The 20,878-nt window shown below is 41.5% G+C and overlaps 1 protein-coding gene across 1 annotated transcript in view; it reads left to right on the top strand.

Annotated features, from left to right (window-relative positions):
• Positions 1-17,724, top strand: part of CCDC30 (coiled-coil domain containing 30) — a 145,735-nt gene extending 128,011 nt beyond the window's left edge. The window contains exons 12-16 of the mRNA XM_081225815.1: positions 4,926-5,067; positions 8,818-8,954; positions 9,994-10,108; positions 17,076-17,143; positions 17,395-17,724. Coding sequence (XP_081081941.1) covers positions 4,926-5,067; positions 8,818-8,954; positions 9,994-10,108; positions 17,076-17,143; positions 17,395-17,572 — 640 coding nt within the window. The 3' untranslated portion in view covers positions 17,573-17,724. The remainder of the gene's footprint in view (positions 1-4,925; positions 5,068-8,817; positions 8,955-9,993; positions 10,109-17,075; positions 17,144-17,394) is intronic.
• Positions 17,725-20,878: the final 3,154 nt, after the last annotated feature.

Below are 20,878 nucleotides of genomic sequence, written 5' to 3'. Positions count from 1 at the left end.
GCTGCATTGGGTCTTGGTTGCTGCGCGCAGGCTTCTTCTCTAGTTGCCGCAAGCGGGAGCTACTCTTCGTTGCGGTGCGCGGGCTTCTCATTGCATTGGCTTCTCTTGTTGCAGAGCACAGGCTCTAGGCATGCAGGCTTCAGTAGCTGTGGCTTGTGGGCTCTAGAGCGTGGGCTCAGTAGTTGTGGCGCACGGGCTTAGTTGCTCCACGGCATGTGGGATCTTCCTGGACCAGGGATCAAACCCGTGTCCCCTGCATTGGCAGGCGGACTCTCAACCACTGCGCCACCAGGGAAGTCCCTACAAAATGATTCTTTTATTTACAATCAGAAAGTAGGAGAGAGAGGGGCACTACTTTGGAAAATGGAAGAGTCTTGCAAAAACACATTTAGAGGTAAGATATAACTTACAAGAACCTAAAACTTTCTTGGAGTAGCTATTCCATCATAGTTTGACTAGAATTAGTATCTAAATAAGTCTGCTTTGCTCTTCCCCTCCCATCTGGTTCCTAGTTTTTATGTAAAACAAAATATCTCATCAAGAGAAATTGACAATATCCGGTTTGCCTGGCTTTGCTGGTATTATAGCACTGGGGCATAGTGGGAGATCACAGGCTCTGGAATCAGATTCTTCCCTGTAAAAGTAACTTCCCTCTGTGTCAGGAGTCCTCAAGACCACCCTCAGGTTTGGAGACTCATTAGGACTTACAGATCTTAGGAAAGCTTTTACACTCATGGTTATGGTTTATTACAGTGAAAGGATACAGATTAAAATCAGCAAAGGAAAAAAGCATGCAGCGAGAGTTCAGGAGAGACAAGATGCAAGCCAACTTCCCATTGTCCTCTCCCAGTGGAGTAGTACGGGCAGTGCTTAATTTCCCAGCAACGTTGTGTGGCAATATATATGAAGCATTCCCAGCCAGAGAAACTCACCTGAGCCTTGACATCCAGGGATTTAATTGGGGATTAGTCAGGAGGACAGAGAGCTCCTGTGATTGACCTTAACTACTTAGTCTCCAGTTCTCCAAACCGTGAAAAGTCAAACTGATCCAGCATGGCCCAGGCCCAAGGTGAACAAAAATGCATTCACCATGGATCATTTTGTTAGCATAAAATATCTGGTGTGGCCCAAAGCCACAGGTATACAGAGACATTATTATGAGGCAGGATATTCCAAGGGCTTAGAGGTTGTCTCCCAGGAGCCAGTCAAGGACTGGAAACCCAGACCCACTGAGTTTACTGCACAGAATCCATCTCCTGGGTCACAGAGTGAGGACGTCACCTTCACAAGTTTGCTTTAAAAACACTCGAGGTGTCTTGTGAAAAGCCTGGAGCACACGTTAGTTCCTTTCACTTAGGACTTCCTCCTGTTTGAGTGTCAGAGCCCCAGACAGTTGACATAGGGAAACTGCCCAGCATCATAGGCCTGAATGACTGTGCCCTCCGGTGCCTACACTGACGGAGAGCAGATGCTTCATTTGTTAAACACTTTTCCTTTCAGTTAAAAAGGCATTATTCAAATTTCTAGGCATTCAGGGAAATCAGAGGCTAGAGAGAGCATTAGAATACTGTTTTGTTTGTTTAGTTTTTCTGTTTTTAAGATATCAGTATGTAATTGACCACAGATAACAAAAAACCTGACTAATGTATTTAAACAAACTTTTTTTTTTATATAAAACAAGAAATCTGGAGGAAGGTGATTATGGAGATTGATTCAGAGGCTCAGTAGTGTCCTTAAGGACAGGCTCTTTCCCTCCTTCTCCTCTGCCATGCCTGGCGGGCTGTGGCTTTGTCCTTAGGCTTCACACCTCATGGTTACAAGGCAGCGACTGTAGCTGCAGGTAACAGCCTCGGCAGGAGGGCAGCCAGAGCAGAGAGAGCACTTTGCTCAAGTTCTCAGCTTTTCCTGAAATGCCCAGCAGGACTTACCTGTCTCACACACCCAATCCCCACCCCAACCCACCCTGCACACACCTGGGGCCCACCCACCTTCCTTGAGATCAAGAGGTCCTTATGGATACCTAAATGAACTTGAGTTCTGTTAGCAGAAATGAAGAAAGGCCATTCTGCCCTTACAGCCTGCCACAAGTAGTCTGTTTACAATGAAACAGAAGTAGTGAGGAGGTCCCCCAAGGGTTTCTCCCAAACTTTAGCCTTCATCAGAAGCCCCTGGAGGACCTAGTAAAACACAGATCCTCCTCGAGACTTTCTTATTCTGTAATTCTGCGATAGAGCCTGAGACTTTGCATCTCTAACAAGTTGCCAGGTGATGATGGTGTTGCTGGTCAGAACACAGTTTGAGAACCATTGCTATTGGCTTAGAGCAAACCTAGTTTAGGAACATTAGCTAGAGCAATGGTTTTCAGTAGGGGATAGTTTGCCTTCCAGGGCAAGGGGACACTTGGCAATGTCTGGAGACTTTTCAGGTTGTCACACTGTAGAAGGTGCTACTAGCATCTTGTGGGTGGAGGCCAAGGATGCCACTAAGCATTCTTCAAAGTACAGGTCAGCTCTCTACAAGAAAGAATTGTCTGGCCCAAAATGTCAGTAGTGCAGAAATCCTGGTTCAGAGTGATTTTGTGTTATTAGACCTCATAGGTTTTATCTCGGAGAGGCAGCAGTGAGCGGTGGCACGAAGCTAGATCTTAATTCCCTGCCCAGGAATTGAACCTGGGTAGCCTGTATGAAAACCAGGAATCCTAGCCACCAGACCCCCTGGCTCTTGCCCCCAGTGAAAAGTGCATTTCTCACAGAGGCAACAACTGTAAAAATGAGTACGAAGTTTATTATTAGAGACATACCACAACAACAAGTGGGAGAGCACTCAGAGAAACAGTTTGTTTAGTTAAGATAGAAGCAAGGCAGAGATGCACACCCAGAGAGAAAGGGTGTGGGCGTCCTCCCTGATGAGGAGGAGTGCAGTAAAGAAGCGGTTAAATCATTTACATAGGGCAGTTCTTCCGGGTCTTTGTTTACCTTTGGCCAATTATCTGGTTTCTTTTTCCACACCTGACCTGCCCTAGCACCCTCCCCAACATGTGTGCGCAACTTTTTTCCAAGATGGATTCCAGCTCAGAGGCCTATGGGGCCGCCTTAGCATCACATGTTATGGGATGGTGCCCCCTCCTTTTTGACCCCCAAGGAGGCTTTCTGCGCACATGTAGTGTCTCCCTTGCCCCAAGGATGGGAAATGTATGACCTCTTGATCTTTTCCTCAAACGGGGCTTAGCCCCTCTCTGTCCCTGCCATGACTGTTATCTTTAGGCATCCACAGGAGACAAAGCCTGGCTGTTTACCCTGTTTCTGCTGTTACTTCCATTTCGGAGAGCAAACAGGAGGCTGGCTGTAAATGCCTAACCTGGAGCCCACCTATCTCCTGTCTCAGGAAATGCAAACAGAAGGCTAGTTACTTGTAAGTGTCGGCCTTCTCACCCCAAGAAGTGTGAACAGGAGGCCAGTTGTAAATGGCTACCCTGGAGCCCATCTATTTCCTGCCTTAGGTTCAAAGTGAAAGTTCTTAATTTTTCATTTGAAGAAGCACTTTCTGAGTAACAATATTCTTATTTGGAAAGCACAATCATCTTCAGAGCAGTTTGCCTAGTGGTGGTATGCAGGCTTTAATCTATTTTCTTGTTTACTCAGATTAGCTGTTGTAGTAGCTTGAAATGGTAACTCAGATTTTTGTTGTCTTTTTAATAGCAGGTTTATTGAGATATAATTCACCTACCATACAACTCACCCATGGCAAGTGTACACATCAGAGGCTTTTAGTTGTACATCCATCGCCACAGTCGATTTTAGAACATTTCATTACTCCAAAAAGAAACTCTTTAGCTATACCCCCCAGCCCCAGGCAATCACTAACCTACTTTCTTTCACTCTATATTTGTCTCTTCTGGACATTTCATCTGAATGGAATTGTAAAATATGTGGTCCTTTGTGACTGGCTTCATTCACCTAGCATAGTGCTTTCAAAGTTCATTCATGTTGTAGCATGTATCAGTACTTCATTCCTTTCTGTAGCGGAATAATGTTCCATTGTACAGATACTCCATATTTTGTTTATTGATTCATCAGTTGATGGAAACTTTGGTTGTTTTAACCTTTTGGCTGTTGTGAATAGTGCTACTATGACCATTCATGTACAAGTTTTTGTGTGGACATATATTTTCATTCCTCTTGGGTATAAACCTAGGAATGGAATTGCTAGGTCATATAGCTCTACGTTTAACCATTTGAGAAACTGCCAGGCTTTTTCCATTTGCCATTCCTACCAGCAGTGTATGAGTGTTCCAGTTTCTCCACATCCTTCTCAGCACTTGTTATTATCTTTCTTTTTTATTTTAGCCATTCTACTAGGTGTGAAGTGGCATCTCATTGTAATTTTGATTTGCATTTTCTTTATAGCTAATGATGTTGAACATCTTTTCATGCGTTTATTAGAGGTAAGTCAAATTTATGTCAGAATCAGAGTAAGAGTCTTGAGCAGAGACATATAGAATTGGCATTTAAAAGTCTAGACTCAAGGCAAGGACTGAGAGCAAACCCACTTATCTGAAAAATAGACAAGATAGAAGTAGTGGGTTATATCACTGTCCAAGGGTGTAGCCAAGAACTAGAAAATTTTAAATTAATGACTGAATTAATGGAGCAGGATTCCAAATTGTTAGATGTCAGGGATCAGAAGTCAAGGAGTTTCCTGAGTTGGGGATGACTGAATCTTGTGTTATTTAGGAGGTTGTACTTGGTCCACTCTCCCCACTTGGGGGGCAAGAAGTCCTGCAGATGTGAGGCAGGACAAGTCTCCATCCGTGGTGCCAGGCCCTGACAAAGCAAGAAGAGGAAACCCAAGAAAGGTGCATACTGAGGAGGGAAGGTAGTTTTCACTGTGTTCAGGTACACCTGTATTTAAATTTGCTTTTGTAGAAACTATAATGAGAAACATCACCACCACAAAGCCAAGCTTCGCAGAGTCAAGGATCGTTTAGTTCATGAAGTAGAACTCCGAGATGAGAGAATCAAACAACTTGAAAATGAGATTGGAGCCCTGCGGCAACAAATGGAAAAGGTGAGGGGAAAAGGTGGAGAGCTCACTGGTAATGCTGGTGTTGGTCATCTGGAGGAAGCCCACTCATCTTAATGTATTTGTGGCCTCTTCATAGCCCAGGTTTCCATTTCTTTTCTTTGCACCCTTTTTCAATTTGAGTAATTGTTTAAGCCCTGCCCCAAAGTGTGTAAGACTCATAGTGATGCTAGATCAAATTAGACACTGAAAATATTCTGCACTGCTGCTTAGGACTAATGTCTTGCCTTCAGATGAAAATATCTTCTTAATCACCCTGCAGCAGAGACTTCCAGACCACCCTCCGTAACTCATTCCTACTTTATGCAGCCTTCAGTTTGCCTCACATTTCTGTTAGTTTTAAATGGCAGTGAAAACAGGTGACCTATTCTTTTATCAGTCCTTGACTAGAGACTTCAGGCTGTTTTCTAAATATCCCTGGTTTCTTTGTTTGTCTTGTCGCCCCTGTGTGACTTTCTAGTGTGTGGGTAGGAAGGAAATGGGACAGATGAATGGGATCAAATGACAAATGGCCTTGAGAGCATTAAACTACATCGATTCAAAATGGAGAGCAACTGGTTTGGCCAGGAATGTTTCCCTTCTGGAGATCCCCAGCCCATTTCAGAATTTTGAAAACATTGTCCTCAGTCTTAAATTACTCATTTCTTCACCCAGCAAATTTTCATCATACCACCACTATGTGCCAAGGATACCAAAACAGTTGATGTAAATTCAGTCATTCCATGGGCTATTATAGGACTCCAGGGTAAGAATCCTTAGATTACACACAGAAAACATTTGAGGATTATAACAGATGGGTCACCATTGTTGTGTTTTTAGTTTTAAAAAATCCTCTTGTTACTCTAAACTGTAGTAAAAAAGGAAAATATGTTAGATTTTGCAGTACCCTCCTATTTTGGCACTAATTCATCCAACTTTTAAAGACTCAGATCCACAACTAGGAAGACAATATAGAAAGTATAACAGAAGAAAGTAGCAACCCTGGTTCATGGGCCCCCCAGAAATATCATCAACCTATTCTGTATTACCCATTCTTACTTGTGATGCCTGCCTTCCACTTCCAGGCTTACATGGCAAAACCAGCCTCCTGCTTTCAGCAGGCATGTTTCCTGACTGTACTGTGTTCCAGTGTACCCACAAAATCCATGTCTACCCAGAACCTCAGAATGTGACCTAATTTGGATGTAAGGTGTTTTCGGCATAAACAGTTAAGATTAGGTCATACTGGATTAGTGTGAACCCTAAATCCGATATGACTAGTATTATTATAAGAAGAGGAAAAGACACACACAAAGACAGACACAGGGGAAGAAGGCTATGTGATGATAGAGGCAGAGATCGGAGTGATGAAGCCACAAGCCAAGAAACACCAAGGATTGCTAGCAGCTACCAGCTAGGAGAGAGACATGGAACAGATTCTCCCTCAGCGCCCCCAGAACTAACCCTGTCCACACCTTACTGGCCTCCAGAACTGTGAGAAAATAAATTCTTGTTGTTTTAAGCTGTGCAGTTTGTAGTAATTTGTTACAGCTGCCCTAGGAAACTAACACATCTGCCCAAAAAACCACAGGCCTCCATGAAATTAACTGGAGACTGCAAGTAAGCAGAGGCAAGGAAAGAGTGGTTGGTATTGGCCTTGGACAGACTTGGATGCAAAGTCTAGCCCTGCCACTTGATAGTTCTGTGACCTTGCCCGAGTCCCTGTGCATCATTTTCTTCCTCTGTAAATTGGGGAAATAATCCCTACCTCACAAGGTTTTTCTGAGGATTAAAATGCCTAACATGGGACCTGGCACATATAAATTTTCATAAATGTTATTTTCTCCTTAGTGTAAAATCTCTTAGAAGCATGTTAATCAGTAGATGTACCACAGTGGTACAAACCTGGAGCTCCTGATTTTACTTATTTTAGGGCCCGTGAACCAGAGCCCTGAGCATACAAAAGCTGGACTCACTTTCTAAGCACCTAATCTCCAGAAAATAATGCCACTTTGGGGGGCTTCATTCCTTCAGCCTTCTCTTTATACAGTGAGCCAGCTGAGTCCTCTGACTGTGTGACCACCCAAACCAGATTTCCCCAAATACTTTATCCTATTATTAGAGCAGATGTCCTGATTTTTTGGTTCCAAAAAATACAGTATTTCCAACAGACAGGGTGTCAGTAGCCTGCCCCACTCAATTTCCTTTCTAATCCGGTTATAACTGCAGAGAGCATTATTTGTGGGGTAGCTGCTTATATTCTCAATCTTTATCATAAATATATTTAAATAATAGCAGGCAAGACTCTTGTTAGACATTGAAGGGTCCTGGATGAAGGACTTTAAGATCTGGAAGAGTTTGTTTCAAAACATACTGTAATCTCCTTCCTTACAATTCCTTAATAATAGATGGACAGCCTTTCTTTCTTTCTTTCATTTTGAATTATAATTGACATAATATTTTATTAGTTTCAGGTATATAACATAATGATTTGATATTTATATATATTGCTAAATGTTCACCACAATAAGTCTAGTTAACATCCATCACCACACATAGTTACAAATTTTTCTCTTGTGATGAGAAACTTTTAAGATCTACTGTCTTCGCAACTTTCTCATATGCAATACAGTATTACTAACTATAGTCATCATGCTGTACATTATATCTTTGTGACTTATTAATAACCGGAAGTTTGTACTTTTTGACTGCTTTCACCCATTTCGCCCACCCCTCTCCACCTCTGGCAACCACCAATCTGTTCTCTGTATCTATGAGTCTGGTTTTCTTTGTTGCTTGGGGTTTTTTAGATACCACATATATGGACAGTCTTTTCTGAATGATCTATATTAGTACCTTGTTAAAAGAAAGAAAGTTGCCCCTCTTAACCCTGTGATTCACCCATCTACCAGAGGTGGTTTTTCTCCTCCCATCCCCACTTGCTCCCACACCTGGCAGGTGGAAACAAACACAAATAGGTGAAGACACATGCCTGTTACCACTGACAGGTTCTTGGTGAAGTGAGAAGGGCAGTTCTACACTTGTGAGCTTCTAAACTCCTCAACAACAGTGATATTTACTAATATCTGCTGACTCAATATAAGAATGTTTGTGTTTTTTTCACAAAATATAATCCTTTATCATTTTAGCTATAACTTCGCTAGCTACTGCTTTCAGGGAAAACGTTGGTAGATAATGAAACATGGTGTCAAGCTAGAAATCATTTCAGCATCATCACTGCAAGAATATTCTCGGTACCTGGTTTACATGCTGAACTTGCCAAGCCAACTGAGACCCTGACATTGGTTGTCAGGTGAGGTGGCTAGATTCCCATCTGCCTCCCTTTGCCTTAAAAAGACTATAACTACAAAGCAGATGGAAATGTGTTACATGGAAATCTTTCTCAATATGGAGATTCAGAGAGTTCAGTTGTATTTGTTAGTGACTCGATACCTATGGAATTAGAATACAGATGAGAGCATTGGGAACTTACTGGGAGTTGAGCGTCCAGATATTTTTAAATGTTAACCCAAAAGAATGAGTAAATGTCCAAACAAAATACATGACATAAAATAACCAAGATAAATAGAAGAACCATCTAGCTGCCAATTCAGCAAACAGATAAAGACAGACTAGAAGACAGGAGAAAAGAAGTTCACAAGGCAATTTGCTGTCAGAGTTTAGAAACAGGCTGATGCTCTTAAATGTGTGATTCTTTTTCCTGCTGGGGTAATTAGGGGGCTTTATTATCCCTAGGAGAAGGCATTCCAGGACCAGATCACCACCCAAAATGATATCCTGCTCCTAGAAAAGAGGAAACTTCTGGAGCAGCTCACAGAGCAAGAGGAATTGATCCACGGCAATAAATGGATAATATCTTCCATCCAGAGCAGGTAGGTGCCTGCCTGAGTCACCTGTGAGCTCCACAAAGAGGAGGTTTCTCCCTCCACAAAGAGATCTTTCCAGAGGTAGTCCTTTGAGTTTGCGGCCTACCTGACAACTGTTTCTCTGCCATTCTGCTGTTTTTAGCAGTTCATACAAGTGGCAGAGTTGTAAAATTAAAGAGAAAAATATCAGGGAGAAGGTGGGCTGGGCATTCAGATAGGCTCTTTCATGGCAACATTGCCTCCTGAGGACCCAGCTATGCTCATTCGGGCCCATCCCTTTGTGTGTGTTGACACTCATGTTTATCATTTGGCATCTATGGAATCAAGGTGTAGACCAATAGAGAAGCAGGCTGGCATCCCAGCTCAATGACTTTCTGGTTTTATCTTCTTACACAAGTTACTTTCCCCACTCTGAGCCTCAGTTTCCTCATCTGAAAAATAGGCTTCATAACAGTATCTCTTTTATGGGGTTGTTGTGAGGATTAAAGGAGCTAATACATGAAAAGTTTTAAGTGCTTACTGTGTGGATAGGTTGCAATACCTAACGTACATGGTAAGTACTTGGTAAATGGTTGCTGCTGCTACTAATACTGCTGCTGCTGCTACTACTATTTTTACTTCTACTACTACTACTACTGAAACAAAAGCATGGGATGACTGAGATCAGAACCAGATGGAGGCTGTGAATGAACAGTGTTCATACACAATGTATGGCTGTGTATGAACAGATGCAACCAGATGAACAGTGTTTGAAGGGATGCAGAGCCCCTCCCCTAAATGGGATCGTATCCTTCCTTAAGTTTCTCAAGGGCTGGAATTGTGCCTTTCATATTCTTGCATATAGTGTGTCTCTGTTCTCAGTATGTATTTAATGATGGTGTACAAGCCAGAGACTTGCTCTTGGAACACGGTGGGAATTATTCTGGCAAAGTTGGTGCTAAAATCTGGCAGTGGGCTAAGACTCAGAGCTAGTGGGAAATGGGAGAGAGTTTTTAGGAAGGATACAGAAATGTTTAGTTATGCCTCTGATTTATGCCATCCTTAGAGTACTTTTCCTGGATAAAGAAAATAAGCAGCTACAAGAAAACAGTCTCCGGCTCACCCAGCAGGTTGGTCTCTTAGAGCGAATCATAAGGAGCATCCAGATCCGCAGAGGGGAGGTAAGGTTGCTGTTCTCACTTTCCTTCATCTTCTGCACATAGCTGTGGCCTGCACTTGGCCTCATGGTGGACTGCAGCAAAGAGGCTCACTGGCTGCACACCAGGGCAGCAGGCCTTGAGACTGCTCTTGACCAACTTTGCTCTTCATTGGGTCAACTTTTGTTCAACGTGCTCCTCCTGTGTGATCCCAAAGTGATTTCTGTGTGCCTCCTAGCTTCTTCCTTAACACACTGTATTGTCATCACCTTTTCACTTCTCTATCTCATCATCTCAGCAGCGACATCCTGGAGGGCAAGGGTTGCGTCTCATATGCCATTGTATCTATGGACAGGTACTCCATAAATATTTGAGAATGAACGGATGTTAAATGTCCTCACACAGATGCCTCGCCTCCTTCTCAGCTATCCTGTTTAGCATGTATTATTCTTGCCCCCTCTGAGAGATGAGCCCATATGAGGCTCAGAAAGGTAAAGTGAAGCTAGTCTGGTCTGGCTAGGAGTCAAGCCTAAGGAGAATATCTGAGTCAGAGAAAAGCAATTATGTTACAAAAAACCATGCTGGCAAGTAGCCAAGTCCAGAGAGCTGCAGCAAATAAGTCTCTGTTGAGATGAGGTCCAGAGTCTGGCTGGTGAGCAGTCAGCCAGAGGGACTTCAGTAAGCAGAGTTGCATTCTGACTCCAGGATGGAGGCTGCTTGCTTTCTTCCCTGGCTTGTATCACCTGCTAGGCATTTCTTCCTAGGATATTTCACAGTAGATCCTGCTCATTGGGTACTATTACTATGAGCGTTAAGACCTGCATCATGCTTGGTCTCAGAAAGGTGATAGTTTCCAAGTTTTTGAGTTGTTTTGCAGATTTTATCTAAAGTAGAACTGCCACAAAAACAGAAATATAGATCAATGGAACAGGATAGAAAGCCCAGAGATAAACCCCCACACACGTGGTCACCTTATTTTTGATAAAGGAGGCAAGAATATACAATGGAGAAAAGACAACCTCTTCAATAAGTGGTGCTGGGAAAACTGGACAGCTACATGTAAAAGAATGAAATTAGAACACTCCCTAACACCATACACAAAAATAAACTCAACATGGATTAAAGACCTAAATGTAAGGCCAGACACTATCAAACTCTTAGAGGAAAACATAGGCAGAACACTCTATGACATAAATCACAGCAAGATCCTTTTTGACCCACCTCCTAGAGAAATGGAAGTAAAAACAAAAATAAACAAATGGGACCTAATGAAACTTAAAAGCTTTTGCACAGCAAAGGAAACCATAAACAAGACAAAAAGGCAACCCTCAGAATGGGAGAAAATATTTGCAAATGAAGCAACTGACAAAGGATTAACCTCCAAAATTTACAAGCAGCTCATGCAACTCAACATCAAAAAAACAAACAACCCAATCCAAAAGTGGGCAGAAGACCTAAGTAGACATTTCTCCAAAGAAGATACATAGTTTGCCAACAAACACATGAAAGAATGCTCAACATCATTAATCATTAGAGAAATGAAAATCAAAACTACAATGAGGTATCACATCACACCGGTCAGAATGGCCATCATCAAAAAATCTACAAACAATAAATGCTGGAGAGGGTGTGGAGAAAAGGGAACCCTGTTGCACTGTTGGTGGGAATGTAAATTGATATAGCCACTATGGAGAACAGTATGGAGGTTCCTTAAAAAACTAAAAATAGAACTACCATACGACCCAGCAATCCCACTACTGGGCATATACCCTGAGAAAACCATAATTCAAAGAGAGTCATGTACCCCAGTGTTCATTGCAGCTCTATTTACAATAGCCAGGACATGGAAGCAACCTAAGTGTCCATCAACAGATGAATGGATAAAGAAGATGTGGCACATATATACAATGGAATATTACTCAGCCATAAAAATGAATGAAATTGAGTTATAGTGAGGTGGATGGACCTAGAGTCTGTCATACAGAGTGAAGTAAGTCAGAAAGAGAAAAACAAATACCATATGCTAACACATATATATGGAATCTAAAAAAAAAAAAACGTTCTGAAGAACCTAGGGGCAGGACAGGAATAAAGACACAGATGTAGAGAATGGACTTGAGGACATGGGGAGGGGGAAGGGTAAGCGGGACAAAGTGAGAGAGTGGCATGGACATATATACACTACCAAGTGTAAAATAGATAGATAGTGGGAAGCAGCCGCATAGCACAGGGAGATCAGCTCGGTGCTTTGTCACCACCTAGAGGGGTGGGATAGGGAGAGTGGGAGGGAGACGCAAGAGAGAGGAGATACGGGGATATATGTGTATGTGTAGCTGATTCACTTTGTTATACAACAGAAACTAACACACCATTGTAAAGCAATTATACTCCAATAAAAATGTTAAAAAAATAAAAAAGTAGAACTGCCAGATGATGTGACCTAATTTCCAACAGGTTGTCTTTGCTTGAGCTACAACTGTTCTTAATTGTCTAGTCATTCACTCTTTTACTTAATCATTCATTCAGCAAACATTTATTTATTAAAGGGAACTTTATTATTTTTATTCATTTATTTTTGGCTGTGTTGGGTCTTCGTTGCTGCACGTGGGCTTTCTCTAGTTGCGGCGAGCGGGGGCTACTCTTCATTGTGGTGTGCGGGCTTCTCATTGCGGTGGCTTCTCTTGTTGCGGAGCACGGGCTCTAGGCGTGCAGGCTTCAGTAGTTGTGGCACACGGGCTCAGTAGTTGTAGTTTGCGGGCTCTAGAACACAGGCTCAGTAGTTGTGGCGCATGGGCTTTGTTGTTCTGCAGCATGTGGGATCTTCCCAGACCGTGGCTCGAACCCGTGTCCCCTGCATTGGCAGGCGGATTCTTAACCACTGTGCCACCGGGGAAGCCCTCAACAAACATTTATTAATTCCAAGAACTGTGATAGGTCCTAGGAATATGGAAAATAGTTCCTGTTTTCAGAGACCTTCAGTCTAGTAGAAAAGGACAGACACATACGTGAATAAATACTATAGTATTGTCGGTGCTGACTTACAGGCCTTAAAGGAGCATTTTTTAGGACCAATAGTTTTGAGATCCACAATATTGTCATCAAATCAAGATAAGAAATGTCACATGGGTCAGAACTAGAGTATATCAAGTTCAATATCCCACGTGTGACAAAGGTACCAAGTTGTAACATCTTGACACCTATTGGAATAAACTCCAAAACTGTTTATAAACTTAGAATCTTAAGGATCCTCCAATCCAATCCTCTCATTTTACACAGGAGGGAGATAAAACCCAGAGAAGTTGAATGATATGGCAAAGACCACGTATCTACTGCTTACATTTCCAAGACCTGTTGATTCTCAGTGATTACCACACATGCAAGTAGATCAGTATATAGATCCCTGAGAACAGACATATCCTAGGTTGCTTCTTTTCTTGGGGCTACAGTGGTGACAGCTTGACATTCGTTGGGTGCTTACTATGTGCCTGGGACTGTTCTAAGTATTTTATGTATATTATCTCCTGTAATCCACAAAATAATCTTATGTGAAAAGCCTGTCATTCCCATTTTCACAGTTGAAGAATCTGAGACCTGGAGAGGTGAAGTGACATCATTGCCCAAGGTCACATAGCTGATAAATAGAAAAAACAAGGACTGAAAACAGCACCCTCTGGTCCCTGCCCTTAGCCACTATCTCATAATACTCCAAGTCAACTGTTTCCCTTGCAGGGGCATTGAAGTAACCAGGGACATAGCCTTTGTAATAGACCATGTTGCTGCCTGTATTGTAATTCCATCTTTCTTCTCAGTTGGCTTATAAACTACAAGAGAGCAGGAACTCTGCCCATCTTGTTACCCATTGCATCCCAAATACTTAGCACCTGGGTCACTGCAACAACTTCTTAACTCATCTCCTTTCAATCTTTCCTCCTCTTCTAATCTGCCCTGCCCATGCCACTAGACCCATCATCGTGAAACACTGCTTGATTTCATAGTACTTCACATCAAAGAGTTTCAGAGACCACCTTTGTCTATAAGACAAAGTTTATTCATTCAACACATATTTATGGACCATATACAGTGTGCCAGGCCTCATGCTGTTCCCCATATGGTTTAAATATTATGGTGAACAAGAGGTACTGTCCGCCTTCCCAGAACTCGGGCCCAGTGAGAGTGACAATCATGTAACTGGCGACTGCCATGCGCTAAGTTCTACAAGAGCAGTAGACCCAGAATGCTGAGGAAGCAGGGGGAGTGGTGTCTCAACCTGTCTGGAGTGGCTAGGAAGGCGTCCGGAGTTATTGATGTCTAAACCAGAACTGAAGCCACATAAGAACTTTCCATATTCCAAATACCTTTCTGACAAACCTGATCAAAAGAAACTAGCCTATTCACCATTTCCCCAAAAGCTCTGCCATTTCCTCCTCTGAATCATGTATTTCCCTTGCTTGAAAAGACACATCTCCTCTCCCCCGTCCCATCTTCCCAGGCTTTGTCTTTTGAAGTCCTATGGTTCTTATAGTCTATAGCTGGAGGGGTCTTTAGAAAATACGTGTAGTCTGAGCCGATGACTCAACACTGTGTGAGGATTTCCCAGTCTTCAGAATAAAACCCGCATTTTCTGACATGGTCTTTATATGCTCTGTGAGTAGGCCTCTGGTCTGTTTTGGTCTACATTTTTCTGAGAAAGAATATTTGGTTCTTAAAGTAATGGAGCTCAAAACAGTTATTTTTTTTTATGATTTAAAGGGACAGAAAATGTTTACCAGAGTATTAAGAACTCATCAAATAGAATGGAATGATTATATCAGCTAATATGAGGTAATTCATGTAGAAAAGTGGATATAAAAGGCAGGCTTGTGAAAAGCACTAACATAAAAAGTATGGCATTTAGTTATTATTTTTTAAATAATTTTATTTATTGAGGTAACATTGGTTTATAACATTATATCAGTTTCATGTGTGTAACATTATACCTTGACTTCTGTATATACTATAGCATGCTCACCACCAAAAGTTTAGTTTCCATCCATCTATCCATCCATCCCCCTTTTGCCCATTTCACCCTCCCCCACCTTCCCTTCTGGTAACCACTACTCTGTTCTCTGTATCTATGTGTTTATTTTTGTTTGGTTTGGTTTGTTCTTTTTTATTATTATTATTCCACATGTGAGTTAAATCATATGGTATTTGTCTTTCTCTGTCTGACTTATTTCACTTAGCATAATACCTTCAAGGTCCACACATGTTGTCACAAATGGCAAAATATCATTTTTATATATGTGTAATCTACTTAATCCAGTCATCCTTTGATGGGCACTTAGGTTGTTTCCATATCTTGGCTATTATAAATAATGCCATAGGGGTGCATATAGCTTTTCAAATTACTGTTTTTGTATTCTTCAGGTATGGGACTGGATCATGTGGTAGTTCCTAATTTTTTTTTTTTTTTTTTTTCGGTATGCGGGCCTCTCACTGTTGTGGCCTCTCCCATTGCGGAGCACAGCCTCCAGACACGCAGGCTCAGCGGCCATGGCTCACGGGCCCAGCCACTCCGTGGCATGTGGGATCTTCCCGGACCGGGACACGAACCCGCGTCCTCTGCATCGGCAGGCGGACTCTCAACCACTGCGCCACCAGGGAAGCCCAGTTCCTAATTTTTTTAGGAATTTCCATACTGTTCTCCATAGTGGCTGCACGGATTTACATTCCGACCAAAAGTATATGAGGGTTTGCTTTTTTCCACATCTTTGCCAACACTTGTTATTTCTTGCCTTTATGATAACAGCCATTCCAATGGGTGTGAGGTAATATCTCATTGTGGTTTTGATTTGCATTTCCCTAATAATTGGTGTTGTTGAACATCTTTTCATGTGCCTATTGGCTATCTGTATGTCTTCTTTGGGAAAAAATGTTTATTTAGCTCCTCTGCCCATTTTTTAATTGGGTTGTTTAGTTTTTTGTTGTTGAAAGTATGACATGTATAGTTACCAAATATTCTATAGGTATTAGGGATTACAGTTTTCCCCCCAATTTTGTTGATATAATTGACATATAACCTTGCATAAGTTTCAGGTGTACAATATAATGATTTGATATATATATGTATTGCAAAATGATCACCACAATAAGATTAGTTAACATCTATCATCTCATATAGTTACAATTTTTTTTCCTCATGACAAGAACTTTTAAAATCTACTCCCTTAGCTACTTTCAGTATATACAATACAGTACTGTTAAATATATCATCATGTTGTACATTACAGCCCCAGAACTTATTTCTCTTACAAGGGAAGTTCATACCTCTGACCACATTCACCTAATTCCCCCATCCCTGACAACCACAAATCTGGTCTCTATTTCAATAAGTTTGGTTTTTTTAAACTCCAAGTGTATATGAGTTCATACAGTATTTGTCTTTCTCTTTGTCTGACGTATTTCACTCAGCCTGACGACCTCAAGTTCCATCCATGTTGTCACAAATGGCAGGATTTCCTTATTTTGTTTAAAAAATTTGTGTTTTGCTGAGTAGTATTCTATTGTATGCGTATTCTTTATCCATTCGTCTCTCAGTGGACACTTAAGTTGCTTCCGTATCTTGGCTATTGTAAATAATGCTGCTATAAACATGGAGTGCAGATATCTCTTTGGGACAGTGTTTTCATTTCCTTCAGATATATACCCAGAAGTGGGATAGCTGGATCATATGGTAGCTCTCTTCTTAATTTTTTGAGGAACCTCCATACTGTTCTCCATAGTGGCTGCACCAATTTACATTCCCACCAACAATGCACAAGAGTTCCCTTTTTTCCACATCTTCTCCAGCATTTGTTATCTCTTGTCTTTTTGATGATAGCTAGTCTAACAGGTGTAAGGTGAGGGGATTACATTTTTAACCAAAAATATATATAAAGCATAAGTTCTAGGATCGTATCGCCAATGGTTTATCATTATAATTTTTTAATATTCATCCTTTCTTTTCTTTTAGGAAACAACAATTAATGACATCCCTGAATTTGAAGTATTGAATAAAATTGTGCCCTTACCAAACTCCAGGTGAGTAAAATCAAGACAGTCATCCACATGCCAGAGAGTTATCGCTGCCTAGCTAGTTCTAGTTGCTGGCTTGAGAAAGCATAGCAGGGACTTTCCTGGTGGTCCAGTGGTTAGGACTCTGCACTTTCACTGCCAAGGGGGAACTAAGATCCTACAAAAGTTGAAATTCTATTGATGCCTTAACTCTGTAACCCCAAAGTGCTGCCGAGAGATCCTGTCTATACAAAGTCCTCACACATGGCCATTCTTAGTTTTTCAGGAACGGATTTGGTAGAGTCAGCTGGAAGTCTTCAAGAAACTGAAGAACATAGGTCAGAAGAAGCAACGGTAAACCCCAAGTCCCTCGAGTCTCTTTCGTGTTCACAGAATTCTGAAGCTGGATACATAAACGTGGCTTCTCTGAAAGAAATACATCGCATCCAAGAATAAGGCCAAGTCAGAACTATAAAATCACTGGTGTCTAAAACTAGACTGATCAAAGCTGCTAACTTAAAGCTTGGGCGTGAAGGTGGAGCATGACGTGGAGAAGAGTCATGACAGATCCTCACTGGACGTCAACCAGGAGTCTTCAAAATTGCTAATAAATTCATTAAACCTGTTCTAATAATGGAGTTCTCAAGTTTGTTTGGTATCCTCAAATGCCTTGTATTGATCAATGTCATGACTTAAGTTCAATGGTTTGATTAGGGTTTTGTTAAAGATTTTTTTTGATGTGGACCATTTTTTTAAAGTCTTTATTGAATTTTTTACAATATTGCTTCTGTTTTTTATGATTTAGTTTTTTGGCCCCAAAGCATGTGGGATCTTACCTCCCCAACCAGGGATTGAACCCATGCCCCCTGCACTGGAAGGCAAAGTCTTAACCACTGGACCACCAGGAAGTCCCTAATTAGGTTTTTGTTCAGTAGAGCACATATACAGCTAATTCAGCATTCTTTCTATTCTTATTTTCATGGGTATTTTCTTATTTATTTTTTAATTTAAAAGTAAAAACAGTGTAATCACGTTAAAGCAAATATTTGAGAAAAAAAAAACCTATAAAGCCCACATTCTTAACACAACTCTTTTCATTTATTCTTTTCTGGTTCTTATTCAAATGTATATATTTTAAATGGTTATCATATTGTATATTCATTTTCATAGTCTGATTTTAAATTTAATATTTCATAAAACATTTTCCCATGTTTAAACAGTCTTCATAATTATTCTTTCAAAAGCCACGTGATAGGGCTTCCCTGGTGGCACAGTGGTTAAGAATCCACCTGCCAGGGCTTTCTCGGTGGCACAGTGGTTGAGAGTCCACCTGCCGATGCAGGGGACACGGGTTCGTGCCCCAGTCCAGGAAGATCCCACATGCCGCGGAGCGGCTGGGCCCATGAGCCATGGCCACTGAGCCTGCGCGTCCGGAGGCTGTGCTCCGCAATGGGAGAGGCCACAACAGTGAGAGGCCCGCGTACCACAAAAAAAAAAAAAAAAAAGAATCCACCTGCCAATGCAGGGGACATGGGTTCGAGCCCTGGTCTGGGAAGATCCCACATGCCACGGAGCAACTAAGCCCGTGTGCCATAACTACTGAGCCTGCACTCTACAGCCCGTGAGCCACAACTACTGAGCCTGCGTGCTGCAACTACTGAAGCCCGTGTGCCTAAAGCCTCTGCTCCACAATAAGAGAAGACACCGCAATGAGAAGCCTGCGCACCACAACGAAGAGTAGCCCCTGCTCGCTGCAACTAGAGAAAGCCCACGCACAGTAACAAAGACCCAGTGCAGCCAAAAATAAATAAATAAAAATAAATAAATAAAAATTTTTAAAAGCCACATGGTATTCTATCATGTTGTTGTCCTATAAATTCTCTTGTTGTTTGACCTTTGTTTCTACTTTTTTACTATTTAAGATTATGCTGTGATGAAAGTGTTTGTAGATGTAGCTCTTTTCTTCTCTTGAGTACTCCATAAAACACATTTACAAGATCAGCATCACTGGGCTAAAGATATAAATGTTAATAGTTTTGATATGTCACTTGTTGAATTACTTTAAAAAAAGATTGTGTCAACATACAGTTTCTATAGTTGAACTCTTTAAGCCTCAATTTCTTAATCCATAAAATGGGAGCAATGGTAGTTCCTATCCCATAGAGCTGTGAGGACCAAATGAAATGAAGCATGTATTTAGCATAGTAAAAGCTTAACAAATACTAGACATCATTATTTATTTTCACTAGCAGTTTGAGTGTACTAGTTTTTCCACAACCTCATCAGCATTGGATATTATCTATTTTTAAAAAATTATTCTAAATAGTTGGTATAAAACTATACTGAAGCATGATTTCTGCTGCTCCTTCCCTTCCTTCCTTATTCTCCTCCTCTTTCTTCTTCACCTTCAGTCGGAGGTAGAGAGGGAGACCAAGGGGAGAGAGAAAGTAACCAGAAAATTTTTAAAAGACCTCTTAAGTTGAGACACACTGAATTTTTATGTGTAATCCTTGCTTCCTCAGACCACTGAACTAGAAAGGATGGTCAAAGGATATAGAAAATAACAGCTGTGATATTGAATCTAAGCCTTACCCAATTCATTCAATTCACTGGATTCATTGAATCTATTTATTGAATCCCTACTGTGTGCTATTCAATAGTGGGCACACCTGTGAAGACAGGCAAGGAGAGTCTCGGTTTTTGTCATTGAACCCAAGTCCATGTGCCCGAAGCACAGTAAGGACAAACAAACATTGGAATTTGGAGCAGAGGAAGGCTTATTGCAACAGGCCAAGCAAGGAGAATGGGCGGCTCCTGCTCAAAAGACCTGAACTCCCCAATGGTTTTCAGGGAAGAGTTTTTAAAGGCATCTTTTGGGGTGATGGCTTCAGGGTGTATGACTTTCTTCCGATTGGTTGGTGGTGAGGTAACAGGGTGGTGTTCCAGGAATTTCAATCCTCAACCTTCTAGTTCCCACCAGTCTGGAGTCTCAGAAGGTAGTTACCATCCTCCACCTAGGTGGGGGGCCTTAGTTCCTACAGAGCTCAAAATTTCTGTGTCAGATTGTTATGTATATCCCATGAGAAGGAACTAGGACTCTGTTTTATCACTGAACTGTAATTTTTAAAAAATTTTATTGGAGTGTAGTTGATTAACAAAGTTGTGTTAGTTTCAGGTGTGCAGCAAAGTGATTGAACTATAACTTTTTGACTGCTTTTCCTTTGTTTCTGCATTCCCTCACTTCCTTAATTAGTATCTGCTTGAATCTGCTCTTTGTAACTCAGGGAAGGTCTAGGAGGCTGAAGCCCTTTTCTACAAACAAGAAACGGGGTACACGGAAAGGGTTTTGTACACGGGAGTGTCCTGCAGGGTTCTGCTCAGTTTCGGTCCCGCCTTTTCTTTGGTACTCCTCCGTCTTCATGGAAACAGGTGGACAAGAAAGGGAATAAAGGTTTGGCTAGGTTATTCATAAGCTTGTCAGAGGAACCAGGTTTAGGGGGACTCGGTTTCATTTTCATGGAGTTAAATGTGTGTGAGGCTGCAGGTGAAGTGGGGAAACCATAAAATTTTGGATGGTGAATGGCATGAAGAAAATAAACCAGTAATGTATCTGAAAGTGTGATGGAGGGCTACTTTAGATTGGGTGCAATGGTCCTGAGTGATATCTGAGCTGAGACCTGAGCTACAAGACCACTCCCCATCCCCATTAAGATCTAGAAGAATATTAAAGACAGCTAACAGCTAGTACCAAGGCCCTAAAGA

The sequence above is a fragment of the Mesoplodon bidens genome, assembly GCF_964165515.1.
Source record: "Mesoplodon bidens genome assembly, chromosome: 2".
In the NCBI taxonomy this organism is placed as follows: Eukaryota; Metazoa; Chordata; class Mammalia; order Artiodactyla; family Ziphiidae; genus Mesoplodon; species Mesoplodon bidens.
This window is presented reverse-complemented; position numbering and strand designations above follow the sequence as displayed.